This window comes from Dromaius novaehollandiae, chromosome 3 (assembly GCF_036370855.1).
Source record: "Dromaius novaehollandiae isolate bDroNov1 chromosome 3, bDroNov1.hap1, whole genome shotgun sequence".
Classification (NCBI taxonomy): domain Eukaryota; kingdom Metazoa; phylum Chordata; class Aves; order Casuariiformes; family Dromaiidae; genus Dromaius; species Dromaius novaehollandiae.
In genome coordinates, this window is record NC_088100.1 from 104,146,663 (window position 1) to 104,171,005 (window position 24,343).

General features: G+C 40.1%; 1 protein-coding gene across 4 annotated transcripts in view; it reads right to left on the minus strand.

Moving 5' to 3' along the window:
* Positions 1-933: 933 nt before the first annotated feature.
* Positions 934-24,343, minus strand: part of PTPN14 (protein tyrosine phosphatase non-receptor type 14) — a 126,355-nt gene continuing 102,945 nt past the window's right edge. For all 4 annotated transcript variants that reach the window (XM_064509680.1, XM_026102345.2, XM_064509678.1 and 1 more), the window contains 6 exons: positions 22,755-22,898; positions 21,542-21,760; positions 17,386-17,514; positions 16,155-16,389; positions 13,796-13,959; positions 934-8,571 (listed from right to left, as the gene is read on the minus strand). In XM_064509680.1, the coding sequence (XP_064365750.1) occupies positions 8,443-8,571; positions 13,796-13,959; positions 16,155-16,389; positions 17,386-17,514; positions 21,542-21,760; positions 22,755-22,898 (1,020 nt within the window). In that variant the 3' untranslated portion in view covers positions 934-8,442. The remainder of the gene's footprint in view (positions 8,572-13,795; positions 13,960-16,154; positions 16,390-17,385; positions 17,515-21,541; positions 21,761-22,754; positions 22,899-24,343) is intronic.

Here is a 24,343-nt window from a genome sequence, read left to right on the forward strand (position 1 = left end):
TTGAACAGAGAATGCCAGCACCTAACTCAGAAGGATTGCACAAGGCATAAACTGTGTAACATCTGCCTTTTTAATCCCTTTTGCAAGTTAGACTGAATTTATTAGAGGAAAGCTCATATTTCCTTACAGCAGTGAATTAAAACTATTCTATTAGTTTGTTAGCAATTACTCTTAACTGCTAACAAAGACAACAGGAGCTTCTTCTGGGGGAAAAATCTAAAGGAATGGCTTTCTCTGCACATATCTAAGTAAGACACTGTAGCTTTTTTTTTTCTTCAATTTAGATCAACAGGCGATTGCTTTTAATGGTGGGGGAGGAAAGGGAGGGAGAGACAGCTGTATACTTTCAGCACCATACACAGTTGATGCATGTTGTAGATTGAAACTACATGACCATTCCTTACCCTTTATAAAGTTGGGTGAGGGAGAGCACATCACTCTTTCAAGAACTCCATCATACATTTTTTCTTGTAAGTGCTGCTCTGAAAATAAAATTGCTATAGAATGGGGGTTTGTTAGATTGTTTTCCTGAAAGCTTTTACTGCTCTAGCAAGCAATTGTTTGTGGAGTAAATAAAGCTTATGATTCCAGAGAGCCAAGGCCACTTGCCACAGCCCCAAGCCTTAGGAATAGTGTACCACAGCTGACTATTTTTGTCAAACTTTATCTTGTCAAACAGCCCATTTTCCAAGAGAATACCACCTCTATTTTAGAAAAGGGAAGGCTGGGCTCTGGACATGGCCCAGCTGTATTCCAGCTTCCAAAAATCAGATTAGCCCAGTACAAGTCTTGCCCCTATAAAACTGGATTACTGTTTACAGAAGGTTCTTTGAAATTCACTGTAGCTCTGATTGTGCCAAAGAAAACTAACAGAAGCAAGATCGGTGCAAATGTAAAACCTTAAGCTTGTAGAGAAAAGAACACAAGCATAGCTTTCCTTGAAAAAAATGGTTTATTGTATACTGTGAATATGAAGGACAGCCTTACCAAAAAAACCTTAGTGACTGAAGATATTCTCATATTTGAAAAGGCATGTAAGAAACTATTTACACAAAGGCAGTGAAAGAGGTAAAAAATTATTGCAGTCAATTAATGCTGAACAGAACTTTATAAAAAGAGAAAGAAAAGAAACAGTGCAAAAATACTGTCAAAAGTAATCAGTTCTATACACAAGATAAAACTGACAAGCATAAGCTTATGTACTGATATGAATAATACATTAGAATATAAAATAGCATGCATAGATTTTTTTTTAAAGGCTTTCAATAGTATAAAATAGTTATGCTGTTCAGCCCGAACAAGAGGGAGTGGGGTGAGAGGAAGAGCATATAACTGATATCTCACTTGTCTGCAAAACGTGTACATACAACGAGATCGTGAGATTGTTAAATCACTGCTTTGCACTAAACTGTCATGTACAGAGTTACAGAGCAAATACAACAGGAATCATCAAAATACTGAAGTAAAACAGGACAGTAAAATCCAGTGATGTAAAACTTATTTAAACATGTTATTTCATTTAACACATCCCACACAGTTATATATGGGAATAGTACAGTCATCTGCATGTGTAAACTTTTTTCCTTTGTAAAATATCCAAAGAAAGGTACTTCACTAATGAGGAAAGTGTGTTTTCCATAGGGAGCAATCTCAACAGGATAATCATACTACTAACAATGTTTTTGGCAATAAAAATTTATATTCTTTTAAAGATTCTGAGTAGCAGCAAAAAATACTTTTATTTAACATACACAAAGAAGTTCTTGTTCATAATAATGTATAATTAAGTTGTGGAACTCACTAACACAGGATGTTGTGATGGCCAGAAGAATAAGTGGGTTTAAAAAAAATTATGCAATTCATGGAAGATTGATCCATCAGCATTTAATTAAACATGATGAGTAAGATATAACTTAAACCTCAGGAAGCCCCTAAATCACTGATTGCCAGGCATGATGCTAGAGGGGCTGAACAGAATATGCTATAGCTGGTTCTTACATTTCTTACCTCAGTGTCAGCTACCAACCACTATCAAAGACAGGATGTCATGGAAGTATGTTGTAGGAAACTTTCCTCATTTGCTCTTGTTTGCGTATCAGGGAAGACTGCTACCGAAGTATTTGGAAGAATAAACCACTAAGCACTGTATTCATTTCAGGGTTCTGCTAAAGTATCAGTCTTTCCATTACTGTTAAATAGTGCTAGGATTGTTCAGTGAAAGCTGCCATTTTACTGCTGACTTCTAGTTCACCCTGCAGAGGCAAAGTCCTGTAATAGTAGCATGTGGGAAACTCTCAGTAAGGGTACACACACATCACAGGCATCAAAACCTTGAAACACTGAAGAACCATCTTGAAAAATGGCCAAGAGGAACTGGGGAAATTCACTGTTTTTAGAGTATCTTACAATAACAAAAATGTTTAGTTACCTTTAAAAATATATAAACACTGCTATTTTTTGACCTGTGCACCAGTGTTTTGTTTCACCATTTAACAGTGGTTTGTCTATGGCTAAGAACTCCATCTTCTCTTGTTTGCCCAACAGCCCAAGCAGCCAGCTGTTCCCTTCCTCAAATTACAGCCCTTCAAATCCCTGCAAGTCAAGGTTACAAGTGGCTGCATGTATAATGTCCTCCTCTCCTCTCTAAAGACTCACATGGCAAGAACTGCATTTGTAGTTCCCATAGCACCAGATTCTACAAGAAAAAGCTCTAGGCAAGGCTAAGAATGAACTGGGCACTACTGCTTTCAGGATTTTGACCCTGTAACCTTTCTCCTGTTGGCATCAAAATCTACACTCAAACTCCACCTCACTGTGGTCATACATTCGCAGATTTATATCCAGTTTTATAGAGTATTGGACAAATTACATTTTTAAGCAGTACTTCTCTTTCAAGATCAGCTTTGGCTACTTGCTCCTTCAACAAGATGCAGCCTTTATTTCATGAAACGGGAGCCACCCTGGTTCTCTGGATGTAAAGCATTCTTTTCCAAAAAGACAGGCAGCAAAATTTAGTTCTAGCCTCTCACTGATGCAGAAGAGCTGCTAGAGCAAATACCAGCCATACTGGTGCTTACCCTTTTCAAGCACACAATTCACAAATCGTTAGCAAGACTGGCAACAGCTAATTCAGTCATCATCTCATCCCAAGAGACCCTTGGGAAGTCGGCTGTTGAGAATGCAGTGTGGTCAGTAACTGCTGAATTTACCCCAGAAGATTTTCCAGCTGTATCCCGGTAAGAGCTTTCCTATGAGCACTTGCTTTAGGGTCACCTGTGGGCTACAGTGACATAGCAAATATTGGGTCAAAAACTAAGTATTATTAGCTTAAAATGATCTTCTCGATTGAAGCACTGAGACTTACTCATTCATTTCCAAACTGTGTTCTACCATTTGCATTTCTGGCTGTTTACAAGAAAGGAATAATTAAAAAAAAAGCTTTCAAAGTCATGCAAATATTTAATATTATTTGTAGTTAAGGCAGCTGATTTAAATAAGTGGAAGAGAAATAGCCTTAAAAATGACTGTGTTAACAATAGGTTTAATAAATTTTCACAGGTGTGTCTCACTTCAGTTGAAACACTATTTTAGGGAAAAGGTATTTCCAATAAAGCTGAGTATTTAGGGTCACTATACAGCCATATAGGAAAAAGTTTGTGGGATCAAGCTTCATCTTTCCCAAGCTGATCAAGGACAAGTGGTCTCAAAGCAGGGCTAACGTGCAGGCACTGGGCCAACCTCCACCATCCACTGCAGCATGTGGAGGACGCATACAGGACATCTACAGCACTGAGCAGACCATTTGTGAGCAGCGTCCACATTCAGCAGTCAGCTCTCCCATCCCTGATCCAGATACTGTTAATCATGAAATGCTCAGACCATAAACTACACACAATAACCAAAAATTTGATGCCAGCAATCTTAATACCACCACTGTTAAGGAAAAAAGAAATACGCTGTTAAATGGCAACATTAAATATAGATAAAAAGTGTATGAAAAGTGCTTATTCAACCACTCCAAGTGCTCTCTTACAAAGTAATGAAGGAAGCTAAACTCGCCAGAGTGCAACTGGCAAGACTTGGAGAAGCCTGTTTGTTTCATAAACTCTCAAGATGCAGCTCCATTCTTAGAAAATTGATGCATTTTTTGTAAGATTTTCAATCCAAACTCTGCTCCAAATGGATGAATACGGTTTCTTGTAACCAACCCATCGCCATGCTTTGATGTTAGGAAGTACGCAACCCACAAACGGCAGTGCAAAACTGTCCTCCTTTTCTGTTTAAGCACTACTATTAAGTGTGCGGGACAAAAATTAAACAGTCCTGTTTCTTTAAGTCTCCTGGTTTCATTCCTGCTATGACTAATGAAACTGGATACAAAATGCATTTTCCTGTCACTCCCTAAAGGTTAGGAAATACTGCCCAAGCATTTAGGTCTGATAAAACTACAACAGGTTCAAAGTCAGAAGGTTCAGTTTTTCCCCTGCAAAACTGTATCACGTTTCAATCATAAAACCTTGGCATGCTGAAGTTTGGTTGCAAGCTGAGGTGGAAAGGAACCTCTGAAGACGTGCCCCAACCCAATTCACCTATGATATTAGCAGATCTAGTCAAGATAAAATCTAGCAGGAAAAATACATTGAAGTCAGATGAAAGGAAAAGTTTGAAATTACTATTCTTTCACAATTAAAGAGAAAAAGTGAGTCACACTGGCCTCTATCTACCATACCAGCCACGTTAGGAATTAATCGGAAACTCTTGTTTACTGCATGGCCATTTATTTGCCTCATTAATAGGCACTGACTTAATTTGGAAAGGCTTTTTGGTGCCATTTTGTAATTAATATTTTTCTAAGACGTCTAGATGTGTCTTTGCAAAAAAGACAACATTAGCCTAATTTCTTCCTTTTAAACACAGCTCTTTACTTTCTCTTACGAAATCACTATTTCTACTTACTGTGGAAATACTAGTATACATTTCAACCAAAAATAACTGAATTGTAAGACACAGGAACAGATTATTTTCCCTTCTGATTTTCTGCCTCTCAATCCCAAGTGGAGCAATGGGACTTGACAGCTCTGAGTTCAAACTTAATTCATCATTAGGAAATTATTCCAAAAGCTATAACGAGATAACTAATTTAATACACTTTGCTTTAAGGTTTATTCCTTGGCTTGTTTCCCAGATATAAAGCATCTCTATGCAATTATCATGCAGATGCTGCTGAAGAGACTTTAAATGGTTGCTGCTAATTTAACAAGAGATATGTTGGCATTGGCAGAAGAAGTTAGAGGAGAACTGAAGCTGACTGAAAACTCAAGTGATCCTTAAAAGGAACACGGTCAAGATATTAGAGCTAAATAACTCATAAGCATTTGCTGGTAACTAGCAGTTTCCACCAGAATTCTTCTCATATCATTAGGCCTGTATTGCATAGAGCCAAGTAAAAACACAGTGGAGTTTTAAATGCATTTTGAGAAGCATTCAAGTACTGAAATGTAGATTAAGCTCCCACTGATTTTAGGGAAAGGTAGGTGCACAGGTCCCTTTAGCGATCCTACCGAAGCCGAGGCTGCATGTAGGCTTAGGCCTTTATGCATTGACTTCAAGCTATTATGGCTTGATTATGCACATTTAAAACAAGAACAACAAGTTTGACTTTTGTTGCCAAGCAGAAGGAGGGGAATTTTAGAAAAGCAGCCTCATGAGATGCGACAAATAAGCATAGTATTTCTGAATCTTTTAAACAGTAACTGCATTGCAAACTTTCTGGATTATGATCTGTGTTTCCACAGTAGGTTTTAGGACACACCTGATTTTTTTTTTTTTTTTTTTTTTTTTTTTAACACAGATGATACAGAACTAGGAGGAGTGGCTGATATACCAACTACATGGTTGAACTAGATGGTTGCACTGCTGTTCAGAGGGACCTTACCAGGCTGGAGAGATGGGCAGAGAGGAACTTGAAGCTCAGCAAAGGGAAGTGCCACATCCTGTCCCCAAGGAGGAATAATCCCATGCAGCAGAACAGGCTGGGGGCCAACTGGAGACCAGCTTTGCAGAGAAGGCCCTGGGGGTCCTGGTGGACAACAAATTGACCATGAGCCAGCAACGTGCCCTTGCGACAAAGAAGCCCTATGGGCTGCATTGGGCAGAGCATTGCCAGCAGGTCGAGGGAGGTGATTCTTCCCCCTCTGCTCAGCACCAGTGAGAACATTTTCAGTGTACAGGGTCCAGTGTTGGGCTCCACAGTAGAAGAGAGAGATAGAGCTACAGGAGCAAGTCCAGTGAAGGGCTACTAATATGATTAAGGGACTGGTGCATCTGTCATATGAGAAAAGGCTGAGAGAGCTGGGACTGTTTAGCCTGGAGAAGAGACAGCTCAGGGGATCTGAAAAATGTGTATAAATAACTGATGGGAGAGTGTAACGAAGCCAGAGCCAGACTCTTCTCAGTGGTGCCCAGGGACAGGACAAGAGGCAACAGGCACAAACTGAAGTATGGGAAATTCCTTCTGAACACAAGAAAACACTTCATTGTGAAGGTGGTTGAACATTGGAACAGGTTGCCCACAGAGGCTGTGGAGTCTCCATCCTTGGAAATATTCAAAACCCAACTGGACACAGTCCCAGGCAACCTGCTGTAGGTGACCCTGCTTAAGCAGGGGGGTTGGACTAGCTGATCTCCAGAGGTCCCTTCCAACCCCAACAATTCTGTGACCCTGTGACTTGTTTGGGAATTGGGAACTCCTGGTCCACAGCCTCCAATAATACTTAACCTGACCTATCCCATCTGCTACTGCTGAAGCTTTTCTTTGCAGAAAGGGCAATGACTGCATTTCCCATAATGCCATGGCATAACAGCTGTATCCTCAGAAGAAATAAACACTCTCATCCAGCAAAGAGAAACACAGTAGGAAACTGGGAGATAAAAAAACAGGACATCAGATGGTTTATCTGCTCAGGCTGTACAGACAGTATAAAGACAGAAGCACCAGCCAGTAGGGTGATTAAGGGGATGCAAAACTAGAGGCAGAAGGAGGACAAAACATTGGAGAGAGTGGGAATCCCCTAGAAGAAGAGAAGACACAGTTGGGTGGGACTAGCTGTCAGAGAGGAAAGGGTCAGAGATGACGATGGAGGGCCAAGGGTTAGCAGGTAGGCATGCGAAGCAAAAGGAATGCAGGACTAAAAGATTAAATGTATCTGGGAAAGGGATGGATTTCAGGAAAAACAATTTCACCACAACAATGGCTAAGCATTGGTACAGGGGCCCAGCAAGGCTGTGGAACCTCCACCCTTAGAGATTTCTGAAACTTGACTGGACACGACCTTGGGCGCCTGATCCAACTTTGAAGTTGGCCCAGCTGTGAGCAGGGCTGGGACCAGAGACCTCCAGGGCTCCCTTCCAGCCTGGTCTGTTTTCTAGCAATCCTACAGGACCACCGAGTCCGAGCAAGTTCAGCCAAGAGCAGGACTGCTGGCAGGAGGATGGCAGCTTACAGAGATGAGAAACAGGGGAGTCGTGCAAGGAGGGAGCAGCCTCAGTGCAGGAACTTTTCTTTCTATCTCTTAACCAGAAATAATAGTGTGGGAATTCCACCACAACTTGCTAAAGTGTACGTGGGGGTGGGCAGGAGGAAGGGAGTGCTATTTAAGCTGAAATGCCTCTGCCGTTGAATCCACAGCCCACTACAGTTACAGGAAAGACTCCGATTGACCTCATCTTGTTCTGGGTCGTTTTCCTAACACTTCATCTCTTAAGAATCCCTCCAAAGGATGGTAAAGGCCTTGTTTAAAAGATCCAGTTTTACTTTCACAGACTAAACTGAAACTGTAATTCCTGTGAAATTTGAACAATTTTAGCACCCACAGCTCTCTGCCCTCACAACTGCCTGTGTTTGAGCCCTCTGTAACTCTCCCTGCTGCTTGTGCAGAGGCACAGGTCTCTGTACCTTAGGATTTTGCATCCTCAGACTCTACTCTTACAGAACCCTAGCTGACATGTAGCAGGTCTCACTTTTACCATGGAAGCCACATATCTTGCTCCACAATATTCTTATCTGAGAAAAAGCCTACTGCCAAATACCTGTTCATTTCATAAACTATGTGGCAAGTTAAAAGCCAATATACTACACCTTTAGAAAGGATTGCTTTCCCTATGAACATGTTACAATGCAGATCGGTCATATCAAATGTGGTTCAATTAAAAAGTCACCATAAGTTTCACAAGTTATTAAAGTAATTCTCAAGTTATTCCAAGAAAAATAAATTATATCTTGTATAAAATAATCCATGGGAGACTCTAGTAAAGAATAATCACTGCTTACTTTCAAGACAACTTGAGTAAGTAAAATATATGCACACGTTATCAAGACAGTTGCCCTCTTATCAGCAAGGTTCAGTCAAATCCAGAAAGCTATGTCTGGGATCTTTAAAGAGATTAAATAAGTCTGGAGTTTTGCAGGAACTGGATGAGCACTTGATAGACAAATTTGTACTGGGCTATGGTCTGAATCATAAACATTCTCTGCTCCCGCAGGTGTCTCAGCATCACAGGCACATCCACTTTCTGTAAAGTGAAGGCAAAAAGACATAAGGATGTAGTCTCATTAAATCCAGCAAGCACCACTTCAAACATCGGTTATCTGATTTAAAGACAAGAACATAGCTGGCAGAAGGAACTATATTATAGTTAGATAATATAATGAATTATAACCAACCATAGTGAAGTATTACAATTTTTTTGCACAAACTTTTGAATGGCTTAAAGGACTAAAACAGTATTATATATGCATATCTAATCCTTTTCCCAGTGAAGTTTATGGGAATTTCTGAACGGATCTAAATGGGCAAATGACTAAACACTCTGTCTTCCAGTTGTGTACCACCAACTTCTCAGCAAACCATCAACTGAACACCTAGTAAAGGTTGTCTCCTCTTTGGAGCTTTCTGGTTCAATACATCCATTTTCAACTCAGTAAAATAAACCTTGTGTATAGTATTACCTCAAGTTAAAGGTTAGATATATCAGGAAAGTGTAGTACAAAATTTACAAAGCCAACACTAAATAGCTCAGTTGCTACTCTGCTGTTCAATGCATCAATAAACACTGTAGCGACTTGCATACTGCTCCCTGATCTGTGGTCAAACTCATTCATAGAGGGAGGATCCGAGATATTTTACAAGTGACAAACGTGCATCAGGACTGTAAGAACAAAGGATCTTCAAACAAAATTCAAGTGCAGGCAAATATACTAATCCTTCCACTAAAAGAGGATGGAAGTCACTGTCTACCACCAAAAGATCTAGAAACCCTGGTACCTGACCTCTCACAGCTGAGTTTACCCGAGCAAATAATGCTCCAAAAGAAACACATCCATAAAGTGAAATAGTTGGCATGGAGGAACTAATATGCACAATACACATTTTGCAGGAGGTTGAATTCAAACCAGCGTTAGTCTGTTCTCATGCACTGAAAGTCTATTAGCAGCCGGGACACATTAGGTGCCCCCTTAGCACACGTCTTCCAGTTTAGTTTCAGCAAAAAGAAACTCATTCCTGTGCTCTGAGACCACCTTGCAACAGGAACCAAAACGCATTAAGTGAGGACAGATGAGGCAATCCACTGTAAAAACGCACCCGTCATCCCAACTGGCACACGGATGCACGTGCACGCTTATAATGGTCTGAATCGAAAAATGAGCTGGGTGCAACAGAGGGGCTTGTGAGGTAAAGCATCATTCACTGGAAAATTCATTAGGTATTACCATCATATTTCCAGCATTTAGGGAGCAAAAGAACTCTGATGTTACCGTGTTTCATTTGTTAGAACAGGTACATGAGGAGCTATTCAGAAATCACTAAACCATAAAGCTCAGCCTGTCAGGTTCGAACTCAGAGTGTCCAGTGCAACCCAAGATGAGGAGTACAAATTTACTATTCCAGCAGTAAATGCAAACACTAAGATATGTACTCCTTTGATGAAGTTTTTTTTTCCTTTTAAATCATTATACCACTACTTTCGCCATTATTTTAGTTCAGTGATTTTTTTTTATTATTTATTTCTGATGGAAATAATTGACTGTAAAAAAGTGCGTGGGGGGGGGATACATTTCTACAGGGTAAAGCTATAGGAAGAAGATGGGTAACAACTCTTGGGATGAGCGATACAATGGAGAATTTGTCCTCCGCCTCCTCTGCTTTGGAGTAACAATTGTGTGTTGTTTCTTACGTGTTGTAAGAGATAAAACTGAAGAATAGTTATCCTATCAAGCAACACAAACTACACTTTGTAATGCCAGTGTGGCCTTCTAGAAACACAAAAGGGAACCTAGCAAGTCTTCTGGCTGAGATGAGAAATGGTACAAGGATAATGCCTGGACAAAAGGACAGAGAAGTAAGTTAAGATTCCTGCTAGCTACGGGAGGCACATGGAGTCTATTTCCATGCACAGTGGAAATTTTCTGGAAAGTTTAAAGTAAAATATAAATAAAGAAATCACACCGCATATCCATTTCTGTACATTTTTATGAAATTAAGAATCTCGTTCTATGTAAACAAGCCCAAACTAATGTACTATCAATTTCTGAAAGCACAGCTAAATACTCTACCACATCCCAACACAAGCCGTTCCAACAGGACAGTTCTAGAGAGTCAACAAGCATAAAGATGTGTAAGCTGTGATGAGTAATGTCGTATTATTTTCAAATGGGTGCAGGGGAAAACATAAGCTCTTTTCAGTTTACTCAGCTAACTTGGAGAATGCCTCGCCGGGGAACGTGGTGATTACAAGAGGCACTCGGTTCTCGCTGAGCAGAGTCGCGCAGAACTCGATCGCACCTGAAGAGCTACAGCAAAAATGCAGGCCAGCTTCGACCTGCATGGCCAAGTTCCCATCTCAGTGGCTCAGTATTTGACAGTTCGTTGGTTTTTACTAGGCCTGTAGTACATGCTAATCAGTGACTACTGGCACCTTCTCATAACGGCTCAGGCTTTGATTTATCTCGGAAATGAAACACAGGCCCATCTTGCCTGTTGGACCTTCCTATTTGTATTCAACCTTGCAAATCATTTTACTCCAGGAAGGCAGAATCTTGAAATTTAGATTCATCACAATTATATGTCAATGAAAGGTAAGCAATACTTTGCTAAAGTGGCATTTGCAAAAAGAAAGTACAAAAATGTTACTCTTTTTGATATCCAAACTAAAATATCTTCCCTATGAAGATGACTATATCTGCAATCACTATTTCATGTACAAGTGACAAGTCAGAACTAAAAGTCTGTAGAGCCTCAGCTAATTTGTTGCTGTTGTACATGTCTACAGCAATAAGGATGTAATGATGTGACATATTACTTGCTATATAGCAAGCTGCTGAAAATATATTCCTGCAATGAGATCTATAGGTTGAGATTCAACCAGCAAGTGCCCAGAAGCCACAGTGACTGAAGCTGTACAATAGCTGACTAAAAATGGCTTTTTACCTAAACCTGAAACCCTCAAAATCAAGAGATTCGGTTCTAGTTCCAGCACTGCTGCAGACTTTCTGAGAAGATCTGCATCAGGATTTTCAACGTTCTTCCCTTTTTTTCTTCTTCACTAAAATGTTAATATTAATACATCTACTTACTAAGAGTCTTTTGAGAAAATCGGCTAATTTGTAAGACTGTAAAGCATTTTAAGTAATAAGCAATTTTATTTCAGGAAAAAAAGCAACAACAAGTAACCCTACTTCAAAATAAAGCAGTAAAACTGCTGCATGAGAAAGAATCCTCCGTGCAAAGTGTGGTGCCTGTCACAAGCTGAAAACATACTGCTTAACTATAATGAAATGTTAAGTTTTATTTATTTTTAATTTTTGGTTTTAACAAATCAAAAATATTAACTTAGTACAACCTTGAGCAACAAAGCCCTTTAGGAAAATTGTCTTTAATATTGATTTCCACTATTAATCAAGACAAAGGAATGTTTTACTTAAAGACATCAGAGAATTCCCTTATTAGTGAGCACTACCATCAGCTCCCAGTGAAGCTGATGAGAATTCCTCTGAACGTAAAGGCCCACTCCCATGCTCAAATGTCTAGGTACCTCCTTTATTTTCAGTTGCTACTCAGCTATTTTTGGCTGAATAGGTGTCTTCTGTGAACCGCAGACAGACTCAGGTGGCCAAAGAGAGTTGCACAACTGTTTAGTATTCATTTCTGGCACACCGTTAGCATACAGAGGTTGCTATAAAGCAGCCACAGCTAAACATTGCTTACAAGTGATTTAAGTACAGATCTTATAACTATCCAGATTTCCTCTGGAGTGCAGAAAATTCATGGCTGCTGTGTGAACAACAGTAGCAGCCATTTCCAGATGCCAGTGCGTATGGAAATAAGTCAAGCAGGCTTGAGAGTCAGATACTCTCACACAGGAGCAGTTACTAAACCTCAACCGATACATGAAAGCTGCACAACTCCCAAACCATGTGTGTGTGGGTCCTTTCTGTCCTTGCCACCTCCTTGTCCTCAAAAAAGGAATTGTGTGAAAAAGAAAACGAAGGCTAAAAAGAAGAAATAAGAGCATGAAAAAAATAAGAAGCCACACTTAAATTGTGACACAGCTGTCCAGGCCAGCTTCAGCCCTAATGAAGCTCAACCAAAGTCGGAGGAGGTTAATCACGGCTGAAATGGGCCCAGTATCTTCAGATCACTTGCAACTACAATCTGGTGCTTCTTTGTGACACAGATCAATCTTGCATTTAATATTTCTCACTGAGCAAAGAACAAGAAGAAACTGGAATGGGATAAACGAAGCTCTGCATCACTTTTTAAAAAATGTTGATGAAAAGGAAAGTTCACTGGTATGTGTCTCCTTTAGGACTCACATTTTTGAATGAGCAATAAAGTTGCACTTTGTACAGCGCCTTGCACAGAAAGGCCCCAGTCCATAACTTTATGGTATCACAGAAAATAAGTGAGCATTTCTGCTCCTTCAGGTATGTACATCCAGTGGTCCCTGCACTGCAAGCGACTCATCCAGCGGATGATTACTGGGAAGGACAGATAATATGTGTCTATTTGTGGCTCTTGCTGTATTCTTATCTGTACAAGAGGTTTTGGTATTTGAGTAGTTCCTTTGGCAATAGAAACCCCTCTGTTTCAATAGCTGTTTTGCCCAGGTTGGAACTGCATGGCGCACTGTTATTGAGGATGTGGTGGTTTTACTGGACAGTTCCCCAGTGACAAAGGACACAATGTTCTTCTTAACATTGCTCCAGACTGTAAAGCTAATCCTATATACTGGCTGTAGCTCTTCAGCGCTCACCCTCCTACATACACACACCTTTTTTTAAAGCCACAGCTGAGTTTTGTTCCAAATGAGATTAGAGACAGTATGAGACAGAGAGAGAGAGAGAAAGGAGCCTACATAGTAAATCTAGAGAACAGAACTAAAGAGCTTGGAAGCTGGCATTCTTCAGCCTCTTTCAAAACGTCCTTGTGGACATGCTGTCTCTAGACTATTAATTAAACACAGGTACGAATTAGACTGAATTCTCAAAAGAGAGAAAGAAGCCCTTATTTTGAATGCATTAAATTAATATTAATAAAAATGTATAAAATCAACCCAACAGCAACCTGCAACAAGTAACTCGCCATGGGAAATCTCTGCCTGTTGCATTTAAGGCCCTTGTTTCACAAAAGCAATAGAAAGAAAGCACTTCCAATGCCTTTTAATTTTAACCTCAAAAGCATAGCTAGTTAGTTAAGGAATGAAGTCAGGGTTGGTCATGAGGGAAAAGCTCACTTACTTCATTATGCTCCAAACACCCAATCATCAGTTCTGTTAGGATAACCACGCCGGTCCTTCCAACCCCTGCACTGCAGTGAACCACAATAGGAGGGTTGCAATTGTTGCTGCTGTCCAACACACTGTTGGTATGGCGACGCACCGACTGTATCTCCTCCAAGTAAGCTGCAAGATAAATTGCAGACAAGGTTGCAGAAATCTATACAGCTAAACACAAAAATTGGAAAAAATATGGGAAAAAATCACTCTTTGTCAGAATGGCAATAATTTACATTTTTTACAACATACTAATTATTTTGTCTTGTGTACACTGAACAATGCCGAATCCAGCAAGTACCAGCTGGGTGTCAATTATTACTTGGGAGTTTGCTCCTTCACATTAAAGAGTTCTTCTAAAAAATTCAGCTCAGTTTTCCCCTCTGCAAATCTCCAGGTCCCCTAAGCAGATGATTCTAGACATTACTTACAGCAATTCCTGCTATTAGCAAGCTGGGATCAAAACAACAGCTAAGTCCCTTTGAAACTACTGCCTGTCAAAGCCAATATCAGATGGGAAGTGAGCATCCATCTGCCCTTTTTTCCCCCCTTTTTCTTTCAGGGAGGAGTCAGAATCACCCATCTCTGCTTCGACTTTGTTTCTCTACAGTTATGAGCCCTTCTGAGAGCTCGCTGTTTTCCATGCAGTCTAGAAAGTGCAACAATCAAGAACAGCTATCTTGTGCAACTGTTCTGGCATTGCCCATAACAACGTATTCTACCATCAAACTGCATGGAGTATCTTATCTGCTGGAAGCCCACCATGTTAGATAAATACACTACAAACTGTAACTCAGGTTGTGACCTCTAAATATTATGCCAGCATAGTCTAGAAGTACCTCAGAGATGACAGACCTGATCCAGAGAGGTATATCCAGATACATAACTCTTATTTAGACATTTAACTTCCCACCAGTCTCAGTGGGAAGTCGGGCACCGAGATCTGAGCCAAACTCTCCTGCCTTGACTCCTTACAGCATGGCATTGCAGCCCGAATAGTCCTTGTGACACAGCCAGGCTGTGTCTAGAATCCTACCAGCACCAGAAAAGCATCGTTTTAAAGCACACTATGAAATGGAGTTGTACTTGGTGGCAAACAATGTGCAGGGGAAATGGGGACAATCCTGTTCCAATTACTGCTGTGTTCAACCACAGCTACAGGGTTTGGTAAGAGAAACAAAGCAAAAAACAAACTAGAATTTGGGCAGTGAGAACAAACTGAATAGCTTTGCCTTCAAGGCTGATCCCTTTGCACTCCTTTGCCAAAGCTGAAATGTTATTTCTATTTTCTGCCCTGGAGAAAAAGAAGGTGGGAAAAGGAAGCATATGTGATTTACCTCAAGCTTATACCACGCAAAGAAGAGTGGGGCATTAAAGCAACATAGCTATGGCTACAGTGAAGTGAAACTAATGGGCCTTTCTGAGAGAGGGCTTAGCTCCACCAGAGCCACGCTGCTGTGGCTATAGACCTTTCACAGGAACTAAGATGGTATCTCCAGCACATCAGTGCTGGAGACCACATACACTCTCTTTCACTGATAACCTAAGGATCTCTCTGCATTACACACCACTGCAGCACCACAGATGTGGCTTTGGTTAAATAATGGTTGAATTGCTGTTACTTAATACAGTAGTGTTTATCATTTGGTAAGGAGTAGGAAATACTATTAGGTCATTAGAGGTGAACGGTTGTATTTTCAGAAATGCACGAACTAGGACCAGTATTTAATTGGGAAGGCACTTAGCATTGCCTGGGTAACACATGGTTAAGACTCCATGCTGCCTTGGCAGCAAGTTCAGACTTACTGTGCATGTGATGGAGGCCTCTGCTCCTGTGCAGCAAGTCCAAAGCAGCTGGGTTACCAAATACTGGCTGTTAGCTCTTAGGGCCTCCTCTGAAACTGTGGAGCTACGCCATATTTCACTAGTGTTTGAGACTATCTTACCCAGGCCTCCCTAATCACATCTGCATGCAGCCTAGTATCTCATACGCTCGTTAGATAGCTGGAAAGTAGCAATAACTTACGCTGACAGATCAGCCACTGGAGGTATCCTGCTATTTAAAATTTCACGAGGCTTTAGCACTGTGGACAACAGTTTTTTCCTCCTGTTATGCCAGATCTTTCAGGACTGTGATCCTCAATCATCTTATCTCCCACCTCTTTTTCCAAATTACAGTAAAGCCTGACCAATTTTAAGCCTCTATATGTCACAGCAGTAACTATTCAATATCAAGCTCAGTTCTAACTAGGTGCAGTGAACTGAATTCAGTGGGAGCAAACTTTTCTTTTATGTCTTTCCTCATGCAAGTTAAGAAGTCTTACATAAAAAGCCTTGGACTTCTTCTGGACATCCGTGGTCTGGCCAGTCGGTATACTGCAAGTGCCACACAGTCCTCTCCTGTCCAGACAGAAGGTGCTTGACCTTCAGACCCGTGGTCGCGTAGCAGCCGGAGTCAGTGCGGAACTTGGTTGTCACCTTGAACTTCCCGTAAGTGGCTGAGCTGTGCTTAGAGCCCAGCTTAGGCCAATAACGATGACTCTTACTTCTTCCTCCCTCCTTAAACAAAACAAAATGAGAGAACATGAATAAAATAGCCTTTAACTGTTGCAGTTATAGTTCTCTACAGACAGGGCATAAAACTCTGTGGATAAGCCAAGTTCTCTTATTTGTCTTCTCCCAAACAACAGGAAGAGCAAGCAACACCCCATGAAGTAAAGAAAGCACCCACTAAAACTCTCAGCCATAATTTATTTCCAGGTCTAAGAACTGGGAATGAGAAAATTAATATTAATATTTACATAGGTAACACAGACTCATTAGAAACAGGAAGAACAAACTCTTGCCTCAGGGCAAAAGCAAACTACTGCCTACAGCAGCTCAGGAACTACTCTCCTCCTTGGGAAGCCTCCCCTTTCAATAGCAAGAGAGATGCTTTTCAGCAACTCTTAAGTATCTGTTGTTGATCACTCTCAGGAATTGGATAGTGACTTGATGTGGTATGGCACCCCCGTGTTTGTAAAAATTAACCAGGCATAAAGCTGAAAGCGATGTTAGCAACATGTGCCAGGTTTTATAACATAGCAAATCGTTCTTGGATTACAATAGAAATAACTGTTTTGCTTGGCATACGAATAAAAAGATTTTTTCTAATGGATACTTCTACGGAAACAACAGCTTCTGGTCTCTTTTCAGCTGATAAGAGTGATGGTATGCAGAGCTGGCCTTGGACGGGGTGGAAATCTGTGTCATTTTAACCAGGAGCAGTTCAGGGCTCTCAGATTCCAATGGAAATATCTTTGCTTTGTTTGACCAAACTGGAACGAAGAGGGAGGAAGGAAAAGGGGTGCTCTTCTCATCTCACTTTAGTACTTGCCAAACTGAATATTAGAAAGCTACAAAATACAACATTATAGTAGTATAAGCAAATGTTGATTGATAGAGAATAAAAGGAAGAAGGGCTGTTGATAGAAAAACAGGCTACTGGAGTGGGAAGTGATGATAACAGGAGATTTGTTCACATCAGAAAGAACTGCATTCTGTGATTTCACGTACCTCTTCAGCAGTGACCATGGCTATAACATTCACCCCCTGTTCCCACACCATCTGCCAGAAGTCATGGCATGTGTGTGGCAGAGGTCCTTGGGTGGCAACGTAGTGCCACTCCTCCCCACCTACAGTAACCTGGGAGTAAGGGAGAGAAAAGATACAGTCAGTGCCCCAATTGTCAGTAGTGTCTGTGCCAGAACTGCCCTTTAAGCAAAAGAGACCGTAATGAAACCTTTAACTCTTATTCCTTTACTGTAGCTCAAAATTTTGAAGAAGAACCATCCTTTTGATAATAGCAAATCTGATAAAACACAATCTTCGGTGTTTCCAAGTCCTTTTCTGATGCCCATGAACATAACGCTTTGAGTAAAATGTCACCCATTTTTCTTGCCATTGCATCTGGATCACACAAATGAAAGAGAAACATTTACGGCTCTGTTTCTGAGAGGACTTAAGTTGCTTAAGTACAAACAAGCAGCTGACTGACTTCCTTGGGCTTTGTGACAGACCCACAATGAAATAAAAATTGAGCACCAGAGGAAATGTCTATATGCATTTAAAAGGCATTGCATGCCTGCAAAATAATACACAGTTGTGTAGAAAACCTGAATGTCAACAGCATTTTGCACTAGGAAAGCTAAAGTCTCTGCTGATTAGGGCCTCACTCTATTTTCTACTCAGGCAAAAAATAATTTCTTAAACAGAATCTTACTATGCCGATCACCATTAAAGACACGGCCAAAGCTGCCCCCAGCTCACGCCGTTATGCCCACGCATTGCACAGAACACAGAGATCCGATAGGCCTGTCCCTGGCTCCTGATGAAATCAAGACAGACTGTCAGGCTACGTTTCAAGTTTCTCTTCCTCACTCACCTCAGGGTTTTCTCAGTTTAGATGCTGCAATCTACTATAGAGTGAATCGAGCACATTGAACGGCTTTGAAACGCCAGATGAAATTCAGAATTATCTAAAGCTATGGTCACGGTCACATAACTGACCCAAACACACCTTGCAGAAATACCTGTGTATTTGCACGACAACATTTGAAGAAATAATTTTTAAAGCACTGAAACAATGATTGACATACTATAGATTATGTAACACCTTGAATAGACTCAGCATTACCTTGGAGTTAACTCATGTAAAACACTACATCATTTACCTGACTGAGGCAGATCTTCACATTTAGATAGCTAAAAAAAAAATCACTTTTGTTTGTAAAAGTCAGTTATTTTATGATCAATTACTTGCTAAACATCAGGAAAGGTTTATATAAACATTCATTTTTTAAAGCTTAACGTACCACAACACTTTTAGAGATACTAAATATCATTTAAAAATATGCTTACCAGTTAAAAGTAAGACTAGATGAAGTAATTATTTTAAAAAGTTGAAATATTTTTTCTCTCAGACTAAGACCTTCTAATTCTACATGTTAGCCCAGAGCCGCTTTTCACAACAAAGTTATAAATCCCAGAGAAAAAGATTTACAACAAAGGTACTAACACATCCATAAATATCAAGGTGCTGGCGGACAATGCTATAAGGAGCAATCAATAATTCTGACAGGTTTAAGCATATACTATGTTTGAGGTAGAGGTCTTTGAATACATTTGCAGAAATAGAATCAATTAATTTGTTATTCAAGCAGCTGTTCATTAAACTGAGCTGCCTGATTTTGCACCTGTAATTAGTGCAGCATTTGAATGATAATCAATTTTTCACTGCATTGAGAAAGGTTTTCAACCCTTTACATCTAGCTCATTTTCTTATTTCATACTATATGTTATTCTCCTTTGTGACTGACTGTTAAAAAGTCCACGACCAATGCAGGTAAATTCCTGAAGTTCTTGTATGGAAATACAAGCTGCGTAGCACTGATCTGGATCTGGTCTTGCACTTGCATAGTGCTGTACAGTCATGTGTGCTGGTATAGTATTACTGAGCGTTTTATGTTAGTACTGGTCTGACTCAATCAGAGGTTATAGTCTTAAAAACTCTCTTTCTTCCATAGTCCATAAATTCAATTATGGTTCCTGTGTCCGGTGTAGACGACAACCTTAGTATCGTAACAGCAAAGTTTGGTGGTGAATAAGCAGAGAAATACTGAAGCTGTGGGGCTTGCAGACTGAGTGGTGGGAGCTGGAATCCTCCAGGCATGGATCTTATCAGGATGATATAGGAGTTTTCTTTGTCTACTGACTTCTGGTCCAAATATCCAGCCTCCTGGCACACGATATGAAAGAACCATAAATAGTCTGGAGGGAATGCGATGCCTGGAATGTTTACTGCATTCTGATGCCCTGACTGCAGGATATTAAAAATTGAATATTGTGCTGCAAACACACACACTGTGCTACTGAGGTAAATTTCACAGATGCGATTTCACCTTCTAAGCAAAAGAACATCTGCTTGGCTTCCGTATCTGCCGCTTGGAGCGGGAGAGGAAAATACTGGCAAGAGCCACTGTCATACACCAAAAACATTTGTACATATTCCTGGGTGCTCTGTGGATGCAAAATGAGTGCACTTACACACAAGGTAAAATGTGGACTTGTAACTGGCCAGGGAAAATTCTTTGCTGGCTAGTACGGCCTTGTGGGCACAATTTATGTTAGGAATCTCTTTTTTTCGTCCTCCCACAAAGTAGATAAAAAATTCTGCGTTCAGAAATTCATCATCCTAGCCATGCCTGATTATGCAAAAACTCAGTATCTACAACCTACCAAGCTATGGTAGAAAAGTGATAACCTGCCAGGATCCTGGTTTAGAAAACTGCTTCAAATCAACAGGATTTAATACTGCAAATCACAACCAAGGAGGCCAGCAATTCTCTTTAAACTTAAAAGGACTTTTTTTCCAGAAAATATAAATTAACAGGATGTTTTATTTATTATTTTTTGAATTATTTCTTTTTAATTTAGATTTTGACAATGAGAAAAGGCAGATAGTCCTGACAACAACAGAATCCGTCATCTAAGGGAGAGGGGTGCTGTTAGGTCTCTCAGGGCAGAGCAGAAGCCAGTAAAGGATAGTTATTCGATAGTATTTGACAAACAGTATTTATTTGACAAATAGTTATTTGAAGCTTAAAGAAAAACAAGCATCTGCAGCTGCTCCAAGATAGTTCACCAGTAAAACTAGCCATGTCTGTAAGTAACAGAGTCAGATAATACCTTAAATTGTTCCTATGTTGAATTACCAAACAGAAGCCTGAGGCATTTTGACAGAAACTTATTTTGAAACGTAACAGTCAAATGTTGTAAGCCAAACAGAATTATAGGGGTCTCAGTTATATGGTGTTCTCTTTGTGGAGGCTAAATAAATAGACACTCAACCCCCACGATATCAGGAAGAAATCTGTTATCTACATGTACAACTGCAATATCTATGTGAACATGCATTACTCACAGGGCTGCATATGTTGTTTTGCACATGGCACTGCATGCATGGAACTGCATCTCTGATTTTTAAAAATAAATCCTACATGCTAGCAATGGGGAAAATCTTGCAGACAAACCTGGTACAGTACTTCTGTTAGGCTGTACCAGTCAGTGGCAAGGACCTGTCCTGTCTAGGAACCAGACTGATTGCTGTAGTCCCACAATGACCCGCAAGGCTACAGGGATTGATAAATCACAACACGTACTGTCCGGGCACACAAACTTTCCCACCACCTGTATATCTCTATCAAAAACTTCCACTAGTGGATACCCTGAATATACTCCTCTCTGGGAGAAAGACCCTCTTGTCCCCGCTTTTTGCTGTTCTTTCTTTCAGGTATAGGGTCATGCCAACTGTATTACATTGCAGGCACTGGGGCTGATCTCAATCATTTTCATGAGATTTAAGAAATGGGGCATCTTCCTACATTAACTGAGAGAAACATTTCATAAGCAGCTGGCAGGGACAGGCACAAAGAAGAAGGATGCCTCCCTAAAACGACTTCCAAGTCTCTGGCAAATAAATCAACTCACACATGTTAATTGATGTGGGAATTTAGAGATGCATATGTTGACACAAAGGCACGGTGACACATTCTGCTTTGATTAAGTTACCTCTCTGTAAGTTCCAGCATTACAGAAAACTCTGCTGTGCCTCCACATACACAAAGCCCTTGCATACCTCCATTTGCAATGCAAAGTCCAAGGAAGCTTTTACCTTTATGTGTGAAGCATTGATGTAGCCTGAATTATTTTCTTTGGTTGGCACCAGCTCTACTCGGTTCTCTTCATAAGGAACAACCTCCCTGATACGGTTGCGCTCAGTGTTTTCAGGCAAGGCAGCAGTGGTGAAGATCCCATCTGCCTTTTTCTTTGGAATCTGCTCGTATTCTGTAAACACCATCCCCTCTTCCAACTTCCTCTTCAAGATTTTGCACTAAGATTGAACAGAAAGGAATACCAGTCGCTCAGCTCTTCCTAGAAGAATGTTTACCAGTAGACCACGTGTATCAGTTCAATAAATTTCAATACATAACCATAATATTCTCTTACGCTCTTCTTTTGTCATTTGCAGTTATCTAAGGAAACATGACTGAAACCATCAGCAAATTTTACATTTCTATTAGGCGCCTTCATATTTTTAACACTTTGATGTCAGAAAAAGCAAAAGCATGCTAAATATAATCCTGATTCAGCATAAATTTGTACATCATTTTACCACAATAAATATTTGTAAAAATATTTTAAATTTCTCTTTATATGAAGACGACCATTCCACTGTGGGAAGTGTAGCGTGGTCCACACTGCCTAACTTGCATGCATGTAATTTCTGTGGTTGTATAAAACCCCACATACGTACAAACTAAGGGTAAATTCCGTCACCTGCATACCAGACAATGTAAGCCTGCAAAATTCACTTCAGAAAGCCAGAAAGAAAGATTCCTTGCAAATGTCTCTCAAATCTTAATGCCAGTAACTGTTTTTAATTTCTGAAATTCCATATACATGCAGATGTGCAACCATTAAGACACACGATTTTTTTTTATCTAGAGACATTGTCTGAACTTCTTAGTTGTATCAAAAAATGAAGAATACCATTGAATGAGAACCACTATGGAAAGACTCCCTGATCAAGTAAAAAATGTGCAAAATATTATATTTGCAGCCTGATCTCGCATGACATTGAACAGTCATGTGAAATGCTGAACAGCCTCGACTTTCACTGACTTCAGTAAATGTTAAAGCCATTTAACATTTTGTTTAACATCCGAAGATGCATCAGTGTTAACCGCAGACCTTTGCCACTAATGGCTCTGAGGACAGTTATATGAGAAATGGTTTCACACTTTAAATGAAATTTTAATATCTTGGAAACTTTATGCTGCTAGGAACAAAAGGAATGAGGAACTTTTCAGAAGCCTCCATCTTACCCTCTCATCCATTGGCACCTTGGCTACTTCATCCTGGCTGTCCTCCGGCACACGAACCCTAGCAACCGAGAGCCCATTCAGTGCTGCCAACATCAAGGGCCTCTTCTGGGCCTCCAGGCCTGCCATCTTCTGCTTTTCTAGATTCTTTTGGCAAGAAAAGGCACGTTTTCATCTCTGTGTGATTATTTATAATGCCAGTAAAATGCTGGAATGTTTTTTTAATCTCCAAAATCTGCAACTCTCTGGCCAAGGAATGCAGATGATCACCATTAGCATCGTAAATTCAAATACAACCTCTATTCTTCCTGTTATTCCTCAAAGGCCTGCTCCTACATGAGCACAGAATTTTAATTTCAAAGAAGCAATCCCAGAGTATGATACAGTTTACATGCTATCAAAAGACATACAAATACAATCTTGAGCATCTTCCTGTAAACATTATTCTGAATGTAGGACACACAAAGCTTCACCCTGTTACGTTAAAGTAGCACTACCATAGCCAAGATATCTGGGGCATCTTTTAAAAAGGAATAGTATCAATCTATTGCAACAATGGGAAAAATGCAGGATAGTTATTTCTCTTCTGCAATGTTAATACTTAAAATGAGAAGTGTTCTGATATACTCATTAGGGTGATTCAAATAGCACTCACTCTATATTTCACACTAAAAATTGAGCTCGCAAATCCTAGAAACAGAGTGCAACAGCAGCCAAGGAGGGATATTGTTTATCGTATGCATGCATCATATACATCGCAACACAGAGAATCTGAGCATGGATTTTAAATTCATCCTGCTGCCCTCCTTATGCCACTGGGAGCTGAAACATCAAGAAAAGAGACAATCTCCAGAAGGAACAGAATGAGAAATATTTTATTCTATTTCCTTGACAGTTTTTCCTGCCTGCTTTGGAGGGAAAGCTGTGCACAAGGGAGGCCTGGTTCACAGCATGCATATGAAAGCTGTGGTTACCACGCAGGCCACACTCGGCTCCTGGAAACACACTACCGAACCTGAATGCCCTCAGACATATGCAAATGGATGGATTTTTCAAAAGTCTGTGAGCTTTTTCATCACCACTGTGTTCCTCCAAAGCACAACATGAAAAAAACCAAAAACCAAAACCAAAAGAAAACAAAAAAGCAAATAAAAATCCCCAAACACTGGGGTTTTTTTAATACATATTAGGTTTTCAAAAAGCAGAGAAAGCAAGAATATTTCCTTTGTTTCAGGATTTTTAAAAATTTTTATTTTGAAAGGTAAAATAGAAAGCTTGTGTTTAAAAAAATCAAGCTCACTGAATTACAGGTGGTATAATATGCAATTCCTGTGGTAAGAGAAAGGTTCATATGTCTTAAGATTCCTGAACTAGCCTGAAACCACTTTAAAAGCTTAATGCTAAGAACACCCATCTGCTTTCCAAAAAAACTTCACCAAATTGTACATACTGAAAGAATGAGCAAAGGCTGATTCTGAATGATTATCCAGAAGAGGAGTACTCAAACAACATCTCTAAGCTCTCTTCTCACCTTGACTTGCTTCCTAAAATCCTTTAGGATCCTGCTGCTCAATGTGCTTTCACTCCCCAAA